Genomic DNA, 25,175 nt, shown 5'->3' on the forward strand with positions numbered 1-25,175 from the left:
ACCATCGTTTGTGTCAACACATTCCTTTGCAATATTTGAACTTCTCTTACCTAACCAAGAGGGAAATAAAGTAGTGTGCGCTTTTCTGCCTCTTAGGAGTTCAAAAGGGTAGACCTCGGTGGTACAACGGGGAGATGTATTATAGTTCCATACTTTCTCTTCAAGAAACTTTCCAACATCTAGACCTGAAGCAATAGCAGTCTGAATCCCTTCTTTCATAATTTTGTTACCTGATACAAAATGTGTCCCATTGTCCGTGACTAGAACACAAGGGGCCCGTTCGAAAAAAAATACCTTCAGAAATGTGATGGTATTGTCTGAATCAAGTGATTTCACAAATTTATAGTACATTTATTTTGAATAATAATCTCTTGCTAAAATGAGGTACCTCATTCCATTCCGTAAAACATAAGGACCTGAAAAATCCAATCCCACTTTTTCCCATGCTGACCCGGGGAACTGAGTAGGATGTAGGAGGGATGATGATGTTTTCCAATGCTTGTCTGACAGCAAACACTCCTCACAATTATTCACCACTGCCCTGACCTGAGCATCAATGCCGGGCCACCAGTAATGCTGTTTGATTCTCATGCAAGTTTTAGTAACTCCCATATGACCTTTGTGAACCATTTTTACAATAGTATTTCTCAGATCTGTTGGAGGTACAAATTTATCGCCCCTCAATATGATGTGGTCCTTTACAGAAACTTCCTCTGCCACTTGAGCAACATTTCTCAATTCCCCAGACAAATTGCTTGTGTTGGGCCAGATTTTGGTTGAAAATTCCATTACTTTAGATAGTACTGTATCTTTTAAACTAGACTCTTTCCATCCATTCTCAGAAATTGCCAAACTCCATTCATCAATTGCATCTACCACCGCCACACATTCAACATCCTCTTCAATAAAATCATCCTCATCATCTTTTTCCATTAACATCCTCGATAGACATTCCGCCCGAAAATTTCTTCCTCCAGAGATATGCCTCATCTCAAAATTATACTCTTGCACTTTTGACACCAGTCTGGTTAATCTTGGTGACATATTATTATTGCCAGCAACCTTACTAAATATGAAAGAAAGAGGCTTGTGATCCGGATAAATTACAAATTAGCGTCCCCAAATATACATTTTAAATTTCTGTGCAGCCCAAACGCAGGCTAAAGCCTCTCGTTCGATAGTACTATAGTGACGCTCAAACTGTTTGTGATCTGGAGGCAAAAGCCACAGTTTGCTCCTTGCCATTAACTTCCTGACTTGAAACTGCCCCTAAACCATTCATGCTTGCGTCCACAGAAATGATTGAGGTACAATCATCTCGGAAAGCATGAAGAGCTTGTACTGAAACAATTAAATCTGTCACCCTTGCAAAGACTACATCCAGTTCTCTAGACCACAAAAATTTCTGACCCTTTTTTAGTAAAGCACGAAGAGGTTCCACGATTTGAGCGTAATTGACCACAAACCTTGCGTAATACTCAGCTAACCCCAAAGATGAGCGCAGATAATCTTTATCACAAGGTGCACTTGCTTCTTTCAAAGCTCTGACCACTGAAAATTTTGGTTTGATACCAGACTCCGATATTGTGTGACCTAAGTACTCCAATTTATTCACTCTGAATTTACATTTGTCCTCTGACCGTCATGCCGCGTTCACCTAAAATAGATAGCACTTTTTATTCCAGATTATGTTCCTCTAAGCTTTCGGCAAATATCAAAATATCATCTAAGTATGCCTGTACCCCTTTAAGATTCTTAAACATTGTAAAACAAAAAGAGATTCCCGAGCAAGAACAAGGCAATTAGGCCTTTAAACATCAATTTTCAATAACAATTGTAGAGAGACTGATTTAGAGTCCAGTAAATCAAACAAATAAATGTCTTCTTTTATTTCTTTAATCTTCTTTGTTCCTTCTCAATTCTTCCATAGTGACATATTGGCATCGTTAGAAACGCCACAACGAGCTCAGTAGCCAACACATGTGTTTCATCTCGGGTAAATTGCCCGGCGACTTCCTCAGGGCTACAACAACAACCATAAAAATTGTTCTGTTCAAAACATTTGTCACTTAAGAATCATATTCTCACAAAATCTCAGTACACAAAAGATCCACATAGATGGTGCAAATGTGACTCAGATAGAGAAAGAAAAGTAACCCTAAATCAGGGGAAAAAGAATATATCCACCAAGTGAAAGCTAACCGAAGACGTAAAAGTGCTGCCCAGCACCAAACGAGCAAAAAGGAAAAAAGCGACAAAGAAACACCTTGAAGTGAAAAAGAAGCTCTATACTAGAAGTTTAATTAATTCTCATCATTGTGAAAATAAAGGAAGGGAATATAACAGTCCCAGTGTATCATAAAGATAAAATGTAACCCAATTATGACCATATGTTTTCCCTAAAAGATTTTTTAACTCACCATAAAAACAAGTCTCAAATGAAGTATATATTGTTGTTTATTTTGCCACACTTATGACAAATCCTGAGTGTAAATCCTTACACTTTCATTCGTGTATACATAAAAGGTCTAAGGGGAAGAGAATGTGAGACAAGACATCACCTTGTGTCTTATCCCCCACAGGTCAAATCATAACCATTGATCAAAAACGTAAGACTTTCTTAGACATCATTTCAGACTAAAGAGAACCTTTCTCTCCATGCCTAGTACCTTGAGCAGTTTAAATATATCAGTAAAGCTAAAAGCGACTAAAAAGTGAACCAGGTTCAGTCTATGTTATTCGGCACGTGACCTATGGAGAATCATATTCATATAAGAATCACTCGAAACGAGTATCAGTCATATTAAAGAAACATTAAACGGAAAATACCTTCAGCGGATTACAATCCCGATCAAAAGCATCAGATGACGGGGAAGGTTAGTATATCTGAAAATAAAAGACCGAATATAGGTCATACACCTCTACCACAGGACCATATCATCAGTAGTCTACCCAACAAAACTAAGATATATATTTATATCAGAATATCTAGGGGATGACCTACACGACACAACCTATGTCCTGTTATCCTGTACATTTTCTAAAGTCAGAGACTGCATGTCAAAACAGCTACTTAGTTCTCATTTTGCTGGGACGGAGGAACATTGGGGCATAAGTGGCTGTTCCCCTTGATTTTCCCTAGAGCACTTTCCAGATATTGATCAACAAAGCTGACAGGACTTTGGATGTGCGCTAGACTGTAACCCTGCCACGGTTTGAAGTCTCATTCTTAAACATTGTATCCATAAGTTTTTGGAAGACGCTGGGCGCCGATGCTAGCCCGAAACGGAGTCTCAGGAACTTGTACTCCCAAAACGGTGTAACAAAGGTTGTCAGCTCTTGGAACTCCTTGGACAAAGGAACCTGATTATAGGCGGAATTTAAATCGATCAATGAGAACCATTTGGTTCCCCCCAAATTCGCGAATTCTGCCCTGGGGGTGACAGTCCACCTTGATGTTTTTATTCAGACCCCTGAGGTCTGCACACAATCTAATCTCGCCGGTCTTCTTACGAGCTACAACAATGGGGGTGACCCATTGAGATGACTCTGTGGGCTGTATTATACCTTGGGAACCTAAATCTTCTAGCATCATTTTTAGGTCTCGGCTAGCGATGGCTGCGCTTGCGCAGTCTCGCTCGCGAGAGATAATGACTTGGGAGAAGAGGGGCTTGAACCCGCCCCTCTTCTCCCCTGTTCTCCATTGGCTGGCCTAGTAAATGCTGGCCAGCCATTGGAGAAGAGGTCCCGTCACTCCAATCATGCCCCGTCCTTTTCGGATCAGGGGGCGTGTTTTTTGCGAAAAGTCTCAGGGAGGAGACAACAGCAAAACACGCCCCCGAATCCGAAAAGGACGCTCCCTTTCTCCGAGGCATTTCTGCTGTGCCTCGGAGAAAGGCGGTGGTGTCTTTCGGAGCCCTCGTGTTTTTTTAGGACTCGCACTGGTCTTGGCTACGTCGCACTTGTGCTCAGTGTTTCTTCCAGTGTTTCCCCTTATTAGGACTCGCACTGGTCTTGGCTACGTCGCACTTGTGCTCAGTGTTTCTTCCAGTGTTTCCCCTTAAACAATCTTTGTGCTCCATCATGTACTACAGCTCCTAAGGAACGTCACGGCCACCGAGGTAACAAGAGCAGCCTACACCTCGAAATCTAACTCGCCTCGTTAAGCTTTCAGCCTCCCTTCGTTTTCTTCCCGAGTTTCGACCCCCACCGCCTCCACACTGAACATCCCACCTGACCTCAGCCAATCAACTCGAGGGCCAGAACTCACCTCGCGAGTCACGCGGCGACGCTACTGCGCCTCCTATTGGACAAAAGGTAAAGATGGTGGGAGGGGTCCTGCGAGACGATTGACAGGCGCGCCGGCAGCTTTTCCTAGCAGCGGCCGGCAACTGCTTGAGAGGAGGAAGAACTGCATTCAGAAGGGCGGTCATCTGTACGCTGCTCTAACGGGACCGCTCCCTCCTCTCCGTCACTGGGTCGTGCTTTTATTTCTTCTTTTTTCTTTACCTCCTGCTGCTCCTCGTGTCTCCTTACTTTGCTGCTGTCTGGTAGGTGACATATTTATTTTTAATAGAAGGACGCGGCCCTGGGGGTGCTGGGCATGTGTGTCTCCTCTGCAAAGGATGCCAGTAGCGCCCAGTTGATGGGTTTCAGCCCAGGGCTGGCACATCGTGGAGCTCTTATCCCAGTTATTTGTGTTCCTGTGTGTTCGAGGCCACATTTCCTCAGTAACAAGTGAGAATCTCCAATCCAAGGGCGTTGACAGTTTAAACCGCATCAAATATTAGCCTCCATTGAGACTGGTGTGTGTGCTGACTGCACAAGACAAGCATCCTGAGATATTGGGTAATAGTAGTACCCCCACTTGCCTTCATGCTCCCTACGGTTTACCTGAAAGATATCTGTTCTGAAATCTAATTTTGGCACTTGTTCCCACGCTCCCGGCACTTGCACTTTGACTCCTACACTGGCTCGTGATGTTATTTGCGTCGATGCAAATAACTTGGTGTTCCCATAGCTTGTCCAAATAAGTTGCTGTTAGAATTGACTGCCCCGACTGCAGATGTTTGTCCTCTATTTAGATAAGTCGGGCCATCCGCATGCCACTATCAACTGCAAATCAGGCCTGGCTCCAGGATTTGGGATCTGGGTGGGCCAAGAAGAAGAATGGATAGGCCATAAAGATAAGCGGGGTTGTCCAGAGACCCCCAGGTGTCTTTGAGCTTGGTGTGTGCATGTTGGGTGGTCTTGTACGGTTTTGAACTGCATACCATACCTATTACCGGGTTCTGACTACTAGTTTTCATTGAGCATTGCTAGAAGTTTACACCTACTGGTTTCATCCCTAATGCTGTTTCCAGATCACATTATTTTCTCTCCGTGTCACTCCCTCTCTTCCGACTTCACCCTTCTTTCTCTTCATTTCACTTTGCTCTCCTGCTCACTGCACGCTCTTCCTCTCACCCTACTATCTTCTCTCCTTACATCATCCAACTCACTCTCCATCTTAGCCACCTGTTTCCGTACGTCCCCTCACTTTCTACACTTCCCTTTAATCTACCTCTCACCTCATCCTCCTCTCTTTCCACCTTGTCCTACTTTCTCGCTTTCCTGAACTCGCAAACCTCTCACTGTGCCTCAATTTACTCTGACTAGACTTCACCCTTCTCTCTCCACCTCACTCTTCTCTCTCCACCTCACTCTTCTCTCTCCACCTCACTCTTCTCTCTCCACTTAACCCATCTCTCTCTTCCTCACCCTTTTCTCTGTTCCTCGCCCTCCTCTCACTCTTGCTTACTCTTTTCTGTCTTTCCAATTTGCCCTCCTCTCTCCCCATCACAGTTATCCTTTTGTTCTTACTACCCATCCTCTTGCTTCCTCCTTATTAACCCAATTACCCTCCCATCTCTCTGCTACGCCTTCACTTCTCCCCACCTCACCCTTCTCGTAATTTCAATAAATAATTCATTTGTGGATTTATATAGTGCGGCTTGTCACCCGTGAGGGTATCCATGCACCGTCAATGGGCTTGGGGAGATTAAATGATTTACCCAGATTGACATAACATTGATGACAGCACAGGCACTCTGAAGATTATTCCAGCACCACTGTCCCCACCCCGCCACCCCCTTCACATGGTGTCCATCAGCCACTTCCGTTCTGGTACACAACTGCACCAACGCATGCTTCTTTGTAATGCCTGAAGTGAAAAGCGCGGGATGGCTGAAAGTCACACACCGGACATGGGGCCAGCGGGAAAGATGTGGAAATTAAGGATACCGAGCGACTGGGTATATTCAAGGGCGTGCTGCTGCAGTCCAGGGCTTTTCTTTTACAAATCACAGTTTCAAAGTTTGTGCAGTCACTTGTATCCAGTGAACTGATCTAGGACTACAACTCCCAGAATGCAATTCAAAAGATTTTAAATGCAAACCCAGGACAACAGCCTTGCACCCTTAATGACAGTTCATAGCAGAGGACATGACACGCATAAAAACTATGTTACAGTTTTGTAAATACAGGGATTGTGTACACAGAAACTGCCCAAATCACTGGTACAGAACAGGGTCAATTCCCTCTGCCCTGCCAAGCTTCCCATGCATGCATGATGAACTGTTCCAACCCAAGTTTTTTTCTCTGCATTGTGGGGATCATTATAACAAGCATTTACAATGCAACGGTCTCGGCATTGTTAAAGTTAGAGCTATTGGAATTGCTCATGACATTATTTTTGATTATGTTTTTAAAACATGTAAAGAAACGGCATTGTTATTTACAATGTCAATAGCTTAATCTGTGTGTGGGTGCAAATGCAATAGGTCTCGCATTGGAGAGTGATTAAGCTATTGACATTGTAAATAACAATGCCGTTTCTTTAAATGTTTTAAACAAAAACATAAACAAAAATAATGTCATGAGCAATGCCAATAGCTCTAACTTTACCAATGCCGAGACCATTGCATTGTGAATGCTTGTTAACTCACCTCTCACACTTAAAGGTACAGGGTGGACCTTATGTGAAACAGGGGATGCACCAAGCAATAACCTAATGTTCGAGGCACATGAGCTGCAGATCACACACTTTGCATAGATCGCCATCTGGTGTTGGGCCCGGATGTTTACACTTGTTTTTGTCTTGGAAAAGTCTTTGGAAGTCACGAGATAGGTGACTCCTCCTTTGGATGATAGTACGCATGGGCATCGGCTCCATCTTCAGATTGTTTTGTTCCGCCATCGGGCTCGGATGTGTTTATCGCGCTCCCGTTCGGTGCCGTTATCAATCCAACTTTCGATGCGCAATCCTCACCCTTTCTCCGGTATTGTTTCGTACGCGATCCCTAGTCGTCTCACATCTCTTCAATTTCAAAGTCCTCGATTCCGGTCATCGACGAAGGCCTTCAGGCTTACTTAGGCCATTCGATCTGGCCCATGGAAAGGACTCCTTTTAAGAAGTGTCCTCAATGTGGGTTGAAGTTCCCACACCCAGATCTTTGAGGTGTGTAATCTCTGCCTTTCACCGGAGCACGAGGCCAAAGACTGTCCAGCTTATGCCTCTTTCCGCTCTAAGAAAGCCATTCAGGATCGTCTAGCTCGAAGAACAATGGCTTGCTCATCGGCATCCATTCTCGATGACATCTTCCAGGAGGGCGTTGATGTGCCAGAACAGGAACAGGTCGACGAAGGCCCCGTCAGCGCCTCCGAAGCCGATGACTCCAACCTCTAAGACATCACTCCTGGGCAGCGGGTCGTAAGTAGTGACGTCGACCCTGCCCCCTTCTCCCCCGCACCGAAAAAGGCTTCAGTAACACCTTCACCTTTGGGCCCAGGTGCACACCGAGACAATACTTCTCACGCCACACCTTCAGGCCCGGCAAAGAAGTCCACAACTAAGCCTTCAGGCCACTCTGGATCGAGTCAGCCTGCCGTTGGTGCCCAAACTCAAGCCCCGGCACCGAAAAAGAAACCTTCCTCCACCTTAGTGCTCACCACTGCCTCCACATCCACGCTCTCGGCACCCAAACCTACTGGCACCGACCCATCAACTCCGAAAAAGCTGTCGGAACCGAGCAAAAATACACTACTGAAGAGTTCACATCCTCAACCTTCAGAACCGAGAAAACAATCGGAACTGAAAAAACAACCGGTTCCGGAAACTCCTGCAGAGACTAAAAAAATCTCACGCTTCAAAGCCTAAGGAGCTCAAGTCCACTCCAGAATCGGTGCCACGCAAGCCTTCGGAACCGAAAAAATCGGCGCTGAAACACCAGCCTCCAACAGAAGAGCTTTTTTAACCGGATCCCACCCACAAAACTCTTCTAAAAGACCCAAAGACTGGTCAACTGACTCTCAGTTCTAAAAAGAGAACACTGGACACGCCTCCACCGCTAAGAAGAGAGACATTGCAACATCGCCTCTGAGTCCCTTCTCTACCTCCTCCTCCACCTCCCCCGCCACACCACTCTCCTACACCATCTTCTCCACCAATGGACGATGACACTGAGGAGGGGGTGGACGATCAACCACTAGGGGATCCTGGTCCACCTTATACCCCAGACCCCTGGGACGATTACAACACACCAGATGTCCCTAAAGTACCACAAGACGACATCTACCCCTCTAGGCCTTCTCCTCCAGAGGATACCATAGGTTTCACCCAGCTCGTTCACAGCTGCACAATACCACGGGGTTGCCTTAAATACAGACCCTGCGGAAGAGGATTTCTTAATGGACTCTTTTGATATTTCACAAAAGTCCACCTACGTCCTCCCTATGTTAAAAGGGGTCATCAAACATGCACCTGATGTGTTCAAAGATCCTGTTAGGGCTAGGGTTATAAACCCCAGGATAGAGAGAAAATATAAAGCTGCCCCAGCAGACACCACATACATTAAGTGCCAAATATCCTTGGACTCATTAGTGGTCTCCAATGTTAAAAAAAGGGCTAACTCGCAAACATCAGGGGACGCCCCACCTCCGGACAAGGAGTCAAAACTCTTCGCCTCTGGTAAACGTACGGCGTCACAAGCAGCTAATATATGGCGCATTGCCAACACTCATTTTGTTAGCCAGATACAATAGGGCACACTACGATGAGCTAGAGTCCCTATTGCAACACCTTGACAAATACAAAACTAAGACCAACGACCTCATACAGGAGGGTAAGCTCATCACAAACACCTCCATTCATTTCGCTCTAGATGTGGCAGACACTGCCTCCCGAGCCATCAACACAAGTGTCCTTCTGCGCAGGCATGCATAGCTACGCATTTCAGGTTTTAAACCGGAGGTACAGACTTCCATTCTTAACCAGCCATTTGACCAGGAACGTCTATTTGGGCCTGCCGTGGATTCATCTCTCAAAGATGAAAAAAGACACCGACACGGCTAAATCTATGGGAGCCTTACAATCACAAGCTCCCAGACGTTCCTTTTGTCACTCCTCTTACAAGGGCACCTCCAGAGGCTACTCCTCTGACAATCCCTCCACGTCCTATAAAACTCCCACCTAGACCACATTCACCAGAGGTTATCAAAGAGGAGGCTACAGAGGCAATAATAACAAAGGTAGAGGCAAGACCTATAATACCCGCTCTGCCTCCACCCCTACCCAATGACTTCCCTCCGCTCCCCCAGACCATTCCACTCCGGTCGGGGGAAGATTGCTACATTTCCTACCTCTCTGGAACAACATCACCACAGACAGGTGGGTGAGACAAATCGTTCAATCGGGTTACTGTCTAGAACTCACTTCTACCCCCCCAAACATACCACCCAGACAGTGCCCATTGTCACTGGAACATTTATCGCTGCTAAAGCTGGAGGTAATCTCCCTCTTACACAAACATGCAATAGAACCAGTCCCCCTGCAACAGCAAACACAGGAGTTTACTCCCTGTACTTCATCATTCTGAAGAAGGATGGCTCCCTAAGACCTATCCTAGACCTCAGACCCTTAAACCTGTACATACACTCAGACCATTTTCACATGGTCACGCTTCAACAGGTCCTTCCTTTTCTCTCACAAGGCGATTTCCTTGCCACTCTAAATCTCAAGGACACCTACTTTCTAATTCCCATTCACACCTCTCACAGGCAATATCTCAGGTTTGTAGTGGACAGTCAGCACTACCAATTCAAGGTCCTAACATTCGGAGTCACCGTAGTACCCAGAGTATTCACCAAGTGTCTGGCGGTAGTTGCAGCTCACCTCAGAAGACCACACATCCACGTCTTCCCATACTTAGACGACTGGCTCATAGAAGCCAACTCATACCATCAGTGTGTAAATCACACTCACACCACAATCCAACTACTCCACGACTTGGGGTTTACAGTAAACCACGCAAAGTCTCACCTACAACCGTCCCACATACAACAGTACCTCAGTGCCACAATAAACACCTCAAAAGCACTTGCATATCCCAGCCCAGCCAGGATAGCAAGCATACAAAAACTCATATCAAAATTTCAGCCGCAACATTCTCTTCCAGCTCGAGTGTTCATGCAGTTGATAGGGATGATGGCCTCTTGCATATTCTTTGTACCTCACGCAAGACTCCAGATGCATCCCCTTCAGGAATGTCTGGCACGTCAGTGGAACCAGGCTCAAGGTCAGCTGACAGATCTGGTGTTGGACGGTCGCACGCACTGGTCTCTGCAGTGGTGCAACACCAATAACCTTTCCAAAGGGCGACCGTCATCGAGCCGGTTCCACAGATTGTGCTAACAGCGGACGCATCGCTCTCCAGCTGGGGAGCTCATCTATTACATCACACCATTCAGGGCAGGTGGACACCTCAATAAAAGCTACTCCACATCAATCACCTGGAGTTACTAGCCATCTTCCTAGCCCTAAAAGCATTCCAGAAACAAATATCAGGCAAAGCTGTCCTAGTCCGCACCGACAACGTGACAGCCATGTACTACATACTGAAACAAGGCGGGACACATTCCCTACAGCTCTCTCAACTAGCGCAAAGCATATGGTGATGGGCTATTTCTCAGAAATATTTTCTCCTAGCCCAACATGTCCCGGGAGTCCAGAACAACCTAGCCGATCTCTTAAGTTGTCAGACGCAACAGATTCACGAGTGGGAACTTCATCCGCAAGTTCTTCAACCATTTTTCCACATGTGGGAGCAACCAGAGATAGATCTCCTCGCTACACACGAAAACGCCAAATGCCCAAGCTTCGCCGCTAGATATCCACACCCATTGTCCAATGGAAATGCGATATGGATGAATTGGTCAGGCAGATTTGTGTACGCTTTTCCGCCTCTCCCACTCATTCCACTGGTGGAGCGCAAACTACAGCAACACTCACTGACTCTCATCCTAGTTGCTCCAACATGGGCCAGACAACCGTGGTACACCACATTACTGGAACTATCCGTAGTCCCGCACCAAAAACTACACCTCTCCCCACGCCTCTTAACCCAGAACCGTGGAGAGATCAGACACCCGGACCCATCACAGCTCAACCTAGCGATCTTGCTCCTGAAGTCTTAGAGTTTGGTTACCTTAACCTTCCCCCTGACTGTATGAACATTATCAAGGAAGCTAGATGCCCCACCACTAGAGCCTGCTATGCAGCAAAGTGGAAACGATTTGTGATATATTGTCACAATAACTCCATCAATCCTCTAGATGTGTCTATTCAACACATCATAGGTTATCTACTGCATCTCTAAAGGTGTAATTTAGCATACACATCTATTAGGTTACACCTTGCTGCCATAGCAGCCTACTTACAAAATAGACAACACTTGTCGCTATTCAGGGTACCTTCTATCAAAGCATTTATGGAAGGCCTCAAAAGAATAATTCCCCCCAGGGTACCACCCTCACCTGTGTGGAGTTTAAAAATAGTTCTCACAAGACTAATTGGCCCTCCTTGTGAACCTCTGCACAAATGCGAGCTACAATTTCTAACATGGGAAGTCGCTTTCCTAGTGGCCATTACTTCCCTTAGAAGAGTCAGTGAGCTACAGGCACTCACTATTCAAGAACCTTTTTTACAACTCCATAACAAAGTGGTTCTCAGAACCAATCCAAAATTCCTCCCTAAGGTAAGGTTATTTCTCCCTTCCACCTCAACCAGTCTGTGGAGTTGCCAGTATTCCTCTCGCAACTACAAACAGTCGCAGAAAGAGATGTAAAAAGAGCACTGCTTTATTACATTGAAAGAACAAAACCTTTTCACAAGACAAAACAACTTTTTGTGTCCTTCTCACCACCACATAAAGGCAACCCCATATCAAAATCTGGGATAGCAAGGTGGATTGTCAAATGCATACAGATTTGCTGTCACAAAGCAAAACGTACATAATCAGTTCACCCTAAAGCCCACTCTACCCGAAAGATAGGGGCTTCAATAGCATTTTTAGGAAACATTCCCTTAGATGATATCTGCAAAGCAGCTACATGGTCTACACCGCACATATTCACAAAGCACTATTGTGTAGATGTGCAAACAAAACAGCAAGCTATGTGGGCCAGGCTGTACTCAAAACATTATTTCAAACTACTGCTGCAGATACTGGTGGTCACCGCTAGGGATGGGTACTGCTATACAATCTATGCATAGTGTGTGATCTGCAGCTCATATGCCTCGAACGGAAAATGCTACTTACTAGTAGTATGCATCTGTTCTTGGCATGTAGAGCTGCAGATCCACACACGCCCACCCACCTCCCCGGCTACCTTTATCTGTTCCACTACTTTCTTATTTAGATACAGCACACATGAGCATCTTATCTGTTTCTCGCAAAACTCCATCATTTCCCTGCTGGCGAAAAACAATTTGAAGATGGAGCGCGATGACTTTTTCAAGACAAAAACAAGTGCAAACATCCGGGCCAAACACCAGATGGCGATCTATGCATTGTGTGTGGATCTGCAGCTCTACATGCCAAGAACAGATGCATACCGGTAAGTAGCATTTTCTTTTATGTTTAGCACCCTTCACTAAGCCCACCTTGTCATTAAATACATTTCTGAATTCAGCTAACCGATCCTTGCGATCAATTTTTGATTCATACACATTGCATATAGACAATTCCCTTGCCCTTATAGGATCTTCATCCCCTGGTACTAAATACAGTCCCATTTTTGCTAGGTCTTTCCACCCCACAATGTTTTTTCCCTTGACTGCCACATAAACTTTAGTACATAGTGTTCTGTTCAAAATTTGTAAATTGCCCATGAAAAATCCCATCATATCGATATCTTTTTCGCCGAAGGCTTTAGGATTCACGGCTGCTTTAGATAAACTAACTTCTTTACCCCATTTTTCATAAAAAGTAGAGTCTCGAAGAATAGTGATGGCGAACCAGTCTGCCATGACTTTCAGGTCTCTTCCATTGATGGTAGCCTCACACAAAGGACCCTTAATTTCTACTGGATCAGCCACAAAATCCAGAGTTAATAAGAGATTGTCGAGAGACTCTGAGCACATTTAAACATCCACACTGCTTACTTTCACAGATTTCTTTAGATTTCTACAGACTTTCTGAAAATGACCAACCTTTTTGCAAATGGAGCAGCATTTACCTAAAGCTGGACAGCCTTTAAAATTGCCGATGTGGAATTTAGAACCCCACCTGTGTAGGAAAGCGGGGTTCTGTTGCAGTTACACTGCCTTTGCAGGCTGCGTGTGTGTGAAGTCATGTGTGAAGAGTCGACTTGGCACACATTGCTGTGTGCCATGCCCACAAACCACTGCCCTGGCATACATCAGTCACCCCTCTAGCTGGGTGCCCTATGCCAGTGGTGAGAGTACAGGTGCATGAGCCATGTACCCCTACAGTGCCCAAGTCCATTCCTGGGCACTGTAAGTGCAGTGCTGCCATTAAAGAGTATATGGTGCTGGGAGTTTGTCATTACGAACTCCACAGCACCATAATGGCTACACTAAAGAGTGGGAAGTTTGGTATCAAACTTCTCAGCACATTAAACCCACACTGATGCCAGTGTGGGATTTAATGTAAAATGCACAACAGAGGGCATCTTAGAGATGCCCCCTGAAATTCGACCAACTACTAGTGACCTGACTGAGTTGCTGCTTAGGCTGCCACCACCAGACATGTTTTTGGACCCCTGGGTCGAGAGCCTGCTGCTCTCGGGGGCCTGAAACAATGCACATCCCGGGACAAGGTCCCTACGCGCCTCCCCCAGGATGGGCAGCGTTCACGAAGATGAAGCTTCAAAGCCTTTGTGAGCCTCCCCCGACCATTTGCTGCTTTCAGCAACTGTTCCCCACTGGTTCTACCCGCACTTTGGGCGGGAGAACCGGCAGGAAAAACAAGTGAGGAAGGGAGGTGTGCCCACCTCTGCCAACTCAACCCCTCAGGTGGGGGAGGCAAGGTGAAGCACAACCTCAAGTCCCCGCCATCTTGAGGATGGGGGACCCAGCCAACCAGGGACAGGCTCCTGCCCCCCTCCCACAGGAGAGTGGCAGAATTAGGGGGTGTACCCACCCCAGGGAAGGGACCCATTGGTCCCTGCCCTTTACCTACCTGTAACACCCCTACATTTAATATTTAGGGGGCACCCTGAACCTTGCTTCCTCAGATTAGAAACCACAAGAAAAGATAAGAAGGATCGAAGAGCCGTGCAGAGCTAACTAGGGCGACGCCCACTGACTTGGCCCCAGCCCTACAGGCCTGTCTCCCCTCAAACCTGCTTTTGCGAAATCCCGGCGTGTCTTGCAGCCAGCAACCTCACAAACCCCGGAGGACCTGCCTACCTTCACTTCCAGGACTCTATCTCCCGAGAACACTGGACGTGTTTAAACTGCAGCTTCTGGTGCCAGCCAGAAACCACGAATCCAGCGCACACTGCACCCACCGACCCCGAGCTCGAGTAAACCAACACCACGAGGAGGTCCCCCCGGCGATCCTGACCCGAGATCCGGCAACCCCTGACCAGCATCAAGCCTCCTGACAACGCCTGCAGCCTCCATCCAGAGGATCCCACCTACCGCGACCAGAGCGGGTAAGAAAATCCGACGTGAAAAGGCACCCGACGCCCCACGGCCTTGTGTGCCCAACCCAACGGTGCCTAACCAACCCACAACTTCCCAACTTACCCCTCGAAGTGGTGGTCTCACCCAGAAGGTCCTCCTCCCTTAGCCTGCAGTGTTTTGTTTTGTCCTGGAGGTTCTCCATTGGAAACAGGGCACCCGACCTCAAAACAGCCCCCTGCACCCGGCGGTCCTAGTGCCGCTGAGGGTGCACCATTGGTGCTACTTTGGTCCCCAACTTGCCCTGAGCTAAACCCTAGGAGCCTTGCTCCCACAGCCGTGTGGCCTGCTAGCCAGCAGCCAGCAACTGGAAGCCCCCTATCCTCCATAGGATAACATTGGGCCTCAACACTCTGCACCCGGCCGCCCTAATGCCACTGAGGGTGCAATCACAGTGCATCACTGACCCTGGGGGACCCCTGAGTCTAACCCCAGAATCTTAACTCCCACAGTCGTTTACTTACCTGCAAACCGATAACCTGTTTTTCTTCCCTAGAATAACTGACAATTTTCTTCGAAAAATCCACTAAGTGTGGAGTTTTGAAAACTTGAAATATTCCTTAAAAATCTAAATAACCAAAACACATTTTCTCAACTGTTTTCAGGAAAGGTCCTAGTGCTGAATCTAGGCATCCGGCACTGAGTTAGAAAAAGTATCGTGAAAGTTACTTACCTACAATTTATGGTAGAAGCCCATTTATTTCAATGTACTGCTCCAAAAAGTTTCGAAGTGTGGAGTTTTGAAATCTGAAAATATTCTTTAAAATCACACAAATAACAAAAACGCATTTTCTCAACTGTTTTCAGGAAATATCCCAGTGCTGAATCTAGGCATCCAGCACTGAGTTAGAAAAAGTAACTTACCTGCAATTTTTTGAAAAAGTCTATTCATTCTAATGTGTACTATACCTGCTAAGTGTTGCAATCTGCTACATTATCTGTAAACCAAAACCAGTATAATTTCTACTGCATGTTTGAACTGTATTACAAAGTATCATATTACTGCAAAGTATTTATATGCTTACCTGTGCCAGGCTTGCTTGGTTCTAGAAAAATAAAACAGTATATATTTTTATACAACAACAATTGGCCTAGTGTTCAGTTCTTGAGTGTGTGAATTCATTTGCTGACTGAGTGATTGCATCAAATGCTTAACACTGTCCTCTGATACTGCCTTACTGCTCGACCAAGCTACCACTTTAGAGAGTAAGGTTCTATCTAACTTTAACCTCTGCCTACCTTTGGGGACTCTTGGACTCTATACACACTGTACCTCACTTTAGTGCAGTATATATAGAGCCAATTTCTTACAACCTGTAGCAGTAATATTGGACTTTGGATTGTACAGGTTTCGTGGTTTTGTCTTTTGAGCCTACAGCATATAATCCATCCTCATTAAACTCCTCCGATATCATGTTTACCTTTGGAATTGATTCCGACAGCATTGCTTTAGTTGAAATTACAGATCTTTCAATGCTTAATGCCAAGTCTATTACTTCAGAGAGTGGAGGGTTTTTACAACTAAGAATTCTCTCTTTAATCTTAGAGGAAGAACAATTAAAATCAAATTGGTCTCTGATGTAATTATCCAACAGAGGGCCGAAATCACAAGAAGTTGCTAATACTCTCAGGGCAGAAATGTATTCCTCAACCTTTTCATCATCATCCTGCTTCCGTTTGTAAAAATGGTGCCTTTCTAGCATAATATTCGGGGATTCCTCAAATTGCTTTTTCAACCTAGCAATAGCTTCTAAATAAACATTCCACTGCCTGTCTCCTGATTTGCCATGAGGAGGAGGTATTGGCGTTAAGCTATTGAAAATGCGTTGGGCCGCTAGACCCAAACTTCCAAACAACAAAGCGAATTTCCAAGGAGGAGAATAATTTGTAGCATCGATGGCCACAAGGTGGTTCTCGAATAAGCCAAACCACTCTGCCCATAGCATTACTGGTTTACCAGGTTTATCTAAAAACGTAGAAGGTGGAGTGATTTCTCGAACTGTAGACATGTTTATATATTTTATTTCAAAGAATTAATTGAAATGCGGTGTGCGTATCACCGAGACATGCCTGTTGTCTAAGTGCTCTTGCAGTTGCTTAAAATGGTGAGTGTATCACCGAAACACTCAATATTCAGCCCAAGAATTAATTAAAAAGAGTTGTGCATATCACGAAGACACGCTTGTTGTCAGAATGAATCCTCTTTATTATTAAGGTTTGCGTGTCACCGTGATGTTGTTATTGAAACAAAGTGAATTCGAATTTCGACCTCTTCAAAACAACAGCGTATGTATTTCTAGCGAGGGAACTACAAAAGTGACCGTAACTTTTATGTAGCGTCTACTGTTCCCTAGGAAATAGGAACGTGCTGTGACAAAGCTCAGTTTATCCTACGCGTGCGCCACAATGACCCTCTCACTTTGGCACATGGAGCACCTCTTCAGCACGAAGTCTGATCGGCAACTTCCTCAGCCCATTGAACCTCGAACCGAAGAAGGCTCCATGCGTACATTCAAAACAATACATTCCATACTACATACATAGAATTCCAATAGCAGGTAATACATAGAAACCAAGTAAGCAAACTAAATAGACAACCCACTACAAAAATGCGCAAGAGCCAAAAGGGCAAAGTGAGAGGGTCAGAAACAAAATAGGTAGTGTACAGCAGGAATGAAAGGGTAGCAGAGCAAGACGTCTGCAACAATAGTGAGAATCCATGTACTCAGGAAGCAGTCCACTGTGTCCCAAAGAAGTGAAAAGTAGTAGAACGAAGACTCCCAGGATTTCTCACTCCCTGCTACACTTTTAAGTACTTGTTGTGACCCTCTTGCTCTCCCATAGTGTTCTGTCTCTAGCAAAAGTTGATTCTTGTCGTAATTCTCCTATTTTTAACCACTCGCTGCTTTTGTTTTAGTCCTCTTGCTTGGTTTTTTGATTTATTTTTCACCCTAATGTTTCATGTTATGGTAATTTGGCACTTTCATTCTTGGCTGTTACTTTGTCCTCCTCTCAACTTGTTAGTTCTTGTTTACGCTGCACCATTCGTTCCATTCTCCTCTTATTTGGCAGCCTGCGTGATCATTTCGCGGCTGCTTTGATGTTCTCAGTGAGCCGCGTGGCTACTGCGAACATCAAAGCGGCCGCAAAAGTGCACACCATTTGCCACCCCCTCCCTTATCCCACTTCCTGCTTGTTTCACAATGGCGGCAGCTTGTTCTTTCCAGGTACCACCTTCTTGCCAGTCTCTCCTGTTTTATTAGCTCCTTCTTATGTGTTGTATGCCTCTGGCACTCTCCTCTACTTTTCATAAATGTGCCCCGAGGACTCTGGTACTATCATTACATCAGAGACAATTTCTTCCTTACACTTCACCCTCATTCAAGAACAAGCATTTGCAATGCATTAGGTCTCGCATTTACGCGAGTTTGAGCTATTGACATTGCAAATAACAATGCCTATTGGCATTGTCATTTACAATGCCAATAGCTTTAACTCGTGTAACTGCGAGACCTATTGCATTGCAAATGCTTGTTTGTTTCTGCCTTTGTTCTCTCACTGTTTCATTCTTGTCATAGTCCTCTTTCTTTGTCTTCTGTTCTGTTTTTGCTTTCATCTGCTTGTTTTACCTCTTGTTTGTACCGTTCTTTTCACATGCTTTTGGTCTTAGTTGTGCCCATCTTTCCTCACTTGTAGTCTGTTGACTTGGCCCCTTTGTAATATGGCCTGCTTATTTTTTGCAGACCCTCTTGCTCTTCCACTCATTTTTCCTTTTGTGCACTTTTTGCTGTGCGTCTGATTGGTTCTAGCACTGACCCCTAGCCTCTTCCATCCTCAATGCTAACTTCACCTATGTTAAGCTACCACTCATTGGGTCTTATCTTTCCTCTCTTGTTTTTCCACTTTTAACTTCTTATCCTCAACTGGTCACCTTTGCTCTTCTACTATGGATGTTGTTTCACCACTAGTTCTGTCTTCCTTCAGTTCTTTTGCCACTGTTGAAGCATTATTTTTCAACCATAGTTGTGTTTTTCCCACCTGTCTCTAAACTTTCTGTAAAATAAATAAAAGCTTAACTATAAACTGACAACAAACAGACATTATTAACTCTGGTTCAACTGCTTGAAATGTGTTGTACATTTTCATGATGAGTCCATTGAGGGCAAATTAGCGCTGTTTGCTTTACAGTGTTATGGGTGACTTGGTTTCGCTAGTGAAGGCTTGATGGATGAGAAAAATATTTTGACAGATGTTTAATAATGAATGAGAAGGGGATGTTGGTTACAGTAGAGTACAAATACCTGTGCAAACTCTATCTTTAGTTTAAGACCATGAGAGATGGCTCTTTCACATTCACCCTTCCATTGCTTTCTGCAAAGTGATTATATCTTGGGATACTGAGGTACATTGTAGGTTCTGATAAGGCACTTTTTTGTTTGTCAGTTAAGTGTTGCACACTGTCATTGGAAGGAACTATTTTGTTTATTTTGAGAAGCTCATATGTGTTCTGTATTGTGCATAATGGGTTTGTTTAGCCCATGTCAAAAAGTGCTGGTGCTCTTTTGAGGCAGCAGTGACATAGCTTCAGCGGTGGTCGTGGTCTTCAACCACGGTCTGAAACCCTATTCAGCAGTAAAGCTCGAATTACATGATTCTTAATAACTGTTCTGCTAGCACAGGTGGCTTCGTATATCTAGGAATTTTTAACATGGCGACCAACTCACCATGTCTGCCCAACAGTTTCTGCTACCTTTTCCTCACTTCTTAGTTTTTGACCATATCATTATGCAAACTCCTGTCCCTGCTTGAGCTTTGCAGTACTTGTGTGCAACCCAGTCTTCTGAATTTGACCAAGGTTTCTCTCTTGTTTACAGGGAATCTTCATTTCACGGATAGCAGAGGGCGGAGCTGCTCATAAAGATGGTGCTCTCAGCGTGGGGGATAGAGTTATATCGGTGAGTATTCCAGCTGCATGCTTCTTTGAGTTGCTGACATTTCACACTCGGTCTCCCTTTCTCAGATTTCCAGTCACCGAAAACACTCATCCCATCTCTACAACATTAGGATTGAAGTGGCTATATTATGTGTTGTGCTTGCATGGCTGCATGTTTGTGCTCTTGGAGTTGCAGCTACACTATTGGGTCTGGTTTCTGAGGCAGCAACCCTAGTTTATGTCAAATATTCTTTTGAGTTTGATATAAGGAATATAGCTTTTGTGAGTGCTTGCTCTGTTGGTGCCTGTTGTGTTTGTATCTTTCTTCCACCTGGCTGAGGCTGGCTTTTTATTATCTAACCCTACTTTGTTTTATACCAGTTCTTCCTTTTTCTGTGCACTTTGGACAAACTGGAATGAGTTTTCCTTTGCATTTTTGGTGTGGTGTATTCTCAACAGTCATTTATTTGCCATGTTCTAGACCATCCCTTTCCTTCTGTACTGAAATACAGTTGCACCTCTTTGCCCCACTCTCCAATTCCCCACATCTGCTTTTGCCTCTTTGCTCTCCTTGACTCATGGAATGTCATCTTCACTTTGCATGCCCTAAGTGAGTTGGGCTCACCTGGCAGCTGCTGGTGGAGTGCTGGTTATTCTAAATTTGCTGTGATGGTAACAGCATGTGTTACCATAACAACTCCCATTGGTAAGAGCGGATACTGCCTTGTCGGTGCTGGCTTTCTGTCTGTCCTTTACCACAGGACTGCACTTTAGCCAGCTTTAAGTCTTTATCCACTTAAGTAATGTTTCTGCCTAAGAGCAAGTGTCAGACTTGGTCTCTGACCTTATTCTGAGTAGTTACCTAAAGGGGACTCCTTGTTGTAAGGTTCTACATGTTTATGCTAGACTGACCATAGCTTATCACATATGAAAATCATTGAAAGGGAGTATCAGAGTTTTTTCCTGCCTCTTGTAGGTTGCTTTTTGGTTTATTTTTTAGTCTTGAACTACATAAGATGTTGGTAATAAAATACATAAGATGTCTCAGTAGGTCTTGCCATCCTATGCCTTTTATATCTATGGCCTGAGCACATAACCAACATGCTATCTTTCCTCTCATTACTGTGCCTTCTGTTCAGAATACCAGTCCTTTTTTATTAAAGCAAGACATCCTAGTGTTTCATAGAACAAACAGCTCAACACCCCTCCCTTCATTAGTAGGTTACACAAGCATCCTGACTTGGGCTGCTGAGAATGGAGAGCTAAAAGGGACATTTCTTAGCACTTCCTTTAAGCACTACTTGCTGTTTTTGGAAGGCGGCACGTGAGGAGTCTGGTGATGGCGAAAATATGATCTGGTCTTACCCTTCAGCCTTTGGTCCTGCTCATTTGACCGGTCTTCTTTTACTAACCCCGTAGCTTTTGTCTGCTTCCTCCTCTTCTGGGTTGGTTTCTGAGCGAATGTCTTTGTCTATACATGCAGGCCACCCATGCACAACACGAGGATGAGAAAAGTAGGTTACTAGTAGCGCTGCCCCTTTTACGTTTACACATACCTGAGTAAACCATCACCACTTGTCTAAGTCCTCAATGATTGTACGGTGATCTTTAGTAATAAAACTTAACACGAGGATGCTTTTCAATGCCTCTGGTGCAGTGAGTTCCAGTTCAGTGACTGCATCGAAGTTGCATTTTGGCATTTGTACCAAATGTTGCTCTGCAGCAGGAGTTGCTGTAGTGTTTGTGAATGTGGTATGTTAGACGTAGCACATATGGATATTGCTGTGTGGTTGGTAGTTTTGGGGCATGGCATTATTGAAGAGATGATGTGAGGATTTTGTGAAGTTGGAGTTATCTACTTTTCGATGTTCCGAGGATTTTGTTAAAGGATGTCCTTACTTTGGCAGAATAGATAACCATATTCAGGGGGCATCGTCACATGTTGAATTCTTCAGACCACTACAAGAAGGAAGCCTCAAATCTTTCCCTTTTGTTTACCCCTTATCAGTAACCAACAAAAACAGCTACACTGACTTTAATGAAAATGTGGCAATGCTATAATACAGCAATGCCTGGAATTGCAGACATGTCTTCTACAATCCTAGCCCTGTGTGCTGCATGTTAGTTTAAAACATCTCCCTCTTGTCTATTTTCTCATCTGACAATGCACATTGGAGCTTGTGTCATTATTCCAAATCTTCAGGTTTTGACGTTTGATAAAGCTTTGAGAGCACATCCTCTCATCTGACATCCCTGAGACGACATAGGTGTCAAACAATCACTTTGAAAGTGTACACATCTGTTTTGTCATTGGAACTGTGGAAATGAATGTCATGGAAGGCCCTCTGCTTCAAGAAGGAAATTGGGAAAAGAGGGGTACATCTGGGTATTTTCCTTACCGTGTCCTTCTTGCCTCAGTCACCAACCTTTGTCACTCGTCCACCAGTTTAGTGTTGGACTACGAACAAGACGTACCCTCTATGAAACCTGTTTCTTGACACATCTAGCAACACCAACCTGATAGACACCTACTGTGGCTATTTGACAATTCCAAACCTATGAAATAGGTAACGGCTTCTCCGGAAGATCCACAAATGTCTGGGGTTGTAAGCAAATTCCTCCTCTTATCATTCGCCAGATTACAAGAGCATTGGTGGAAGGGTAAACAAGTCATCCAATGCAGTCAAAGAGCGATTCAGTGCTCCATCTTGATATTAGGTTTCCTCTACTGTGTATATGAATAACCAAGGGATACTTCTGCCTGGGCATGGAACTGTGGAAGCTGTAGAAGTATTGGTGGTTGTGGTGTTTTCTTGATGCAACATTTCAGTTTAATCCTTCTGGTCAGCGTATGCCCTCTAACTTTTCCTTGCACCTTCTTCCAAGTCTATCCACTTACGGACGTGGACAGACTCCCATTTGTATATCTAATGCTGCATTGCGCTACATGAGTTATTCCTGTGGTGCCAATAAAACATGTCATCACATAGGATGTTATGCCTCATCAAAGTTTGAGCTCTAAACCATAATAAAGATTATTCATAAAACACTATCTGTGTAGTACTGTGTAGTTTTCTTTAGTGGTAATTCCCACTATGATCCCTTCAAAATAACCCTTCTGTATGGGGATATACTACTTCAAACCAAACTGTCCATTGAGCACCTGCGCTGTCTTGGATAGGTGATCGTACTATGCCATGTAGCCTCTGTCTCTGGACATCTCAGTGAGGCACTGCCTTGCACTAGTTTCAGCATCAATTTGTAACTAAGCACCTCATCATATGAACCTGTACCTTTAAATGGTGTCTGCAACTGGAGCTGGTAAAAGCCTATAGATATCTAGGAGTTCTGTTTGATGATAGTCACCTTCCATCAGCATAGGATGAACCTGCTGAGAAAAGGTGACAACGTGCTCCTTGCCTTTCATACCTTACAAAGAGTACTGGATTGTTCAAGCTACCTGCCACTGCTGAAGATAACCGCAAAAGTTATACTGAGCATCTGTTATGACAGCAAAGCCCTCCGAGTTAGAGATGCCTTAACCCTAAACTTAATCACCTCCAAAATATTCAGACTGCTTAGTCATCTCCCTCCAAACACCTCACCGGCCCAGATGAGGCTGGAGTTTGGCCTACTAAACCAACCCAAAAGGGGCCTACATAAAAGCATGGAGCAGAATAAAGTCCACCCCAGCAAACCAGTTGTGCCAACCGCTCTGGCAGGAACTACAAACAAATGACGATGCCCCCACTCGTCGGTACCCAGACCTGGCCATTGACGATCTGAGCGTTCGGCCAACATGGGAAAATTCCCTTAAAAAAGGATTATTGGGGTGACGAAAAAAGTCTCCGTGCTCATAGGAGAGTCCATATCTTCCAGATCTCACACTTGGATGATCTTAATCGAGTATAAAATCCTTAAGCCCCAGTTTTACCTGGAGGTCAGCTGGGTCCAGGCACCTCAAAGTTCATTTTGTGAGATATCGCTTTGGCCTTCTCCCAGGCCAGACACATAGGGTACCATGGAAGTAGATCACTGAAAGGCTTGCTGAAGATTGTGTAATGCAGAGGAAGAAAATCATCATGTAACATGTTTGTGCCCTGCTTCATTACGAGGGAGTAGGACTCTACTAAGAGCTCCTTTTAACCTAGGAGGCATCCGGTCCTGCAGGCCGGATGTGATTGCAAGTCTCAAAGCAACGGGCCCTATTCGGATCTGTCGGTTTACAAAATTCTTGAAGCTCGCGCAAAAAGGCTGGTTGCTTGTGACATCTTGCAGCCTAATAATTGAAGCCTAGGCTGGTCTGTCGGAAATTCAAGGTCCTTATAAAACAAGTGATGCTCCCTTAAAAAAGCAATTAAACGCATCCTGAACCCATTCTTGAAAAAGTAGGTTAAGAACAAGCAGACAGCCTTAAGTCTAGATGCGCCTCTTTTAAGCACTTGCCTTGTTGTCTTTTGAAGCCCTTTAATAAGCTTACGGTGCAACCATATTCCCTGCAACTCATATGTTAACATTTTTAGGCTGCAAATGGGTAGTAACCTGGCATCCCTGATCTTGAAACGTATTTTCACCTCTGTCGGCGCTTTTACGCACCCACCCCTGTCACCTCTTACGAGGGTACTATTTTTAAGTGCTCTGTGATTAGTGTGTTCTTATGAAGCTTTTGAGCTGCAAAGGGTTAACTAACCATGTAATACAAATATGTTTGCTTTTTAGCACGCCATAAACTAATGTTTTACACCTCTGGCACACTTATTAGGTGTTGCCTATCCTGGGCCTTTGCTTGTAGTCTCTAATCACGTACTTCTGTGCAGCGCTCAGTGACCGCTGCTGTAGTACCTCAACGTTATCTCTACGGTTACTGTGAAATAAATACTCTTCACCGAAAGCCAGGTGACGGCATCTGAAGTAGCCTTTGCACTTTTTGCTGATGTTATCACAACTTTGGTATATTTTGTCCATTAAAAAAAAAGGGTTGCTTTGTGATCAACATTTTATCTTGTATTGTCTGCTTGTATAACGTGATTCCAAAACTATGGCTTTGTAAATTGACATTTTTATCCTGTACTGTGTATTTTTATAATGACTTTCTGCCTTTTTCTTTGATTAAGTATTAATAAGATGCTCGTCTGGTATGGATTTAATTGTGCAATAAAATTGACTAGGACTACATACTTTTACTACATGAATATGCTTTGGAAATTCCTCTTTAGA

The 25,175-nt window shown here is 44.5% G+C and overlaps 1 protein-coding gene across 28 annotated transcripts in view; it reads left to right on the plus strand.

Annotated features, from left to right (window-relative positions):
• Window positions 1–25,175, plus strand: part of SCRIB (scribble planar cell polarity protein) — a 792,600-nt gene that overhangs the window by 485,626 nt on the left and 281,799 nt on the right. For all 28 annotated transcript variants that reach the window (XM_085604619.1, XM_085604607.1, XM_085604621.1 and 25 more), the window contains one exon: window positions 19,900–19,980. In XM_085604619.1, coding sequence (XP_085460745.1) covers window positions 19,900–19,980 — 81 coding nt within the window. The remainder of the gene's footprint in view (window positions 1–19,899; window positions 19,981–25,175) is intronic.

The sequence above is a fragment of the Triturus cristatus genome, chromosome 5_1 (assembly GCF_964204655.1).
Source record: "Triturus cristatus chromosome 5_1, aTriCri1.1, whole genome shotgun sequence".
NCBI lineage: Eukaryota > Metazoa > Chordata > Amphibia > Caudata > Salamandridae > Triturus > Triturus cristatus.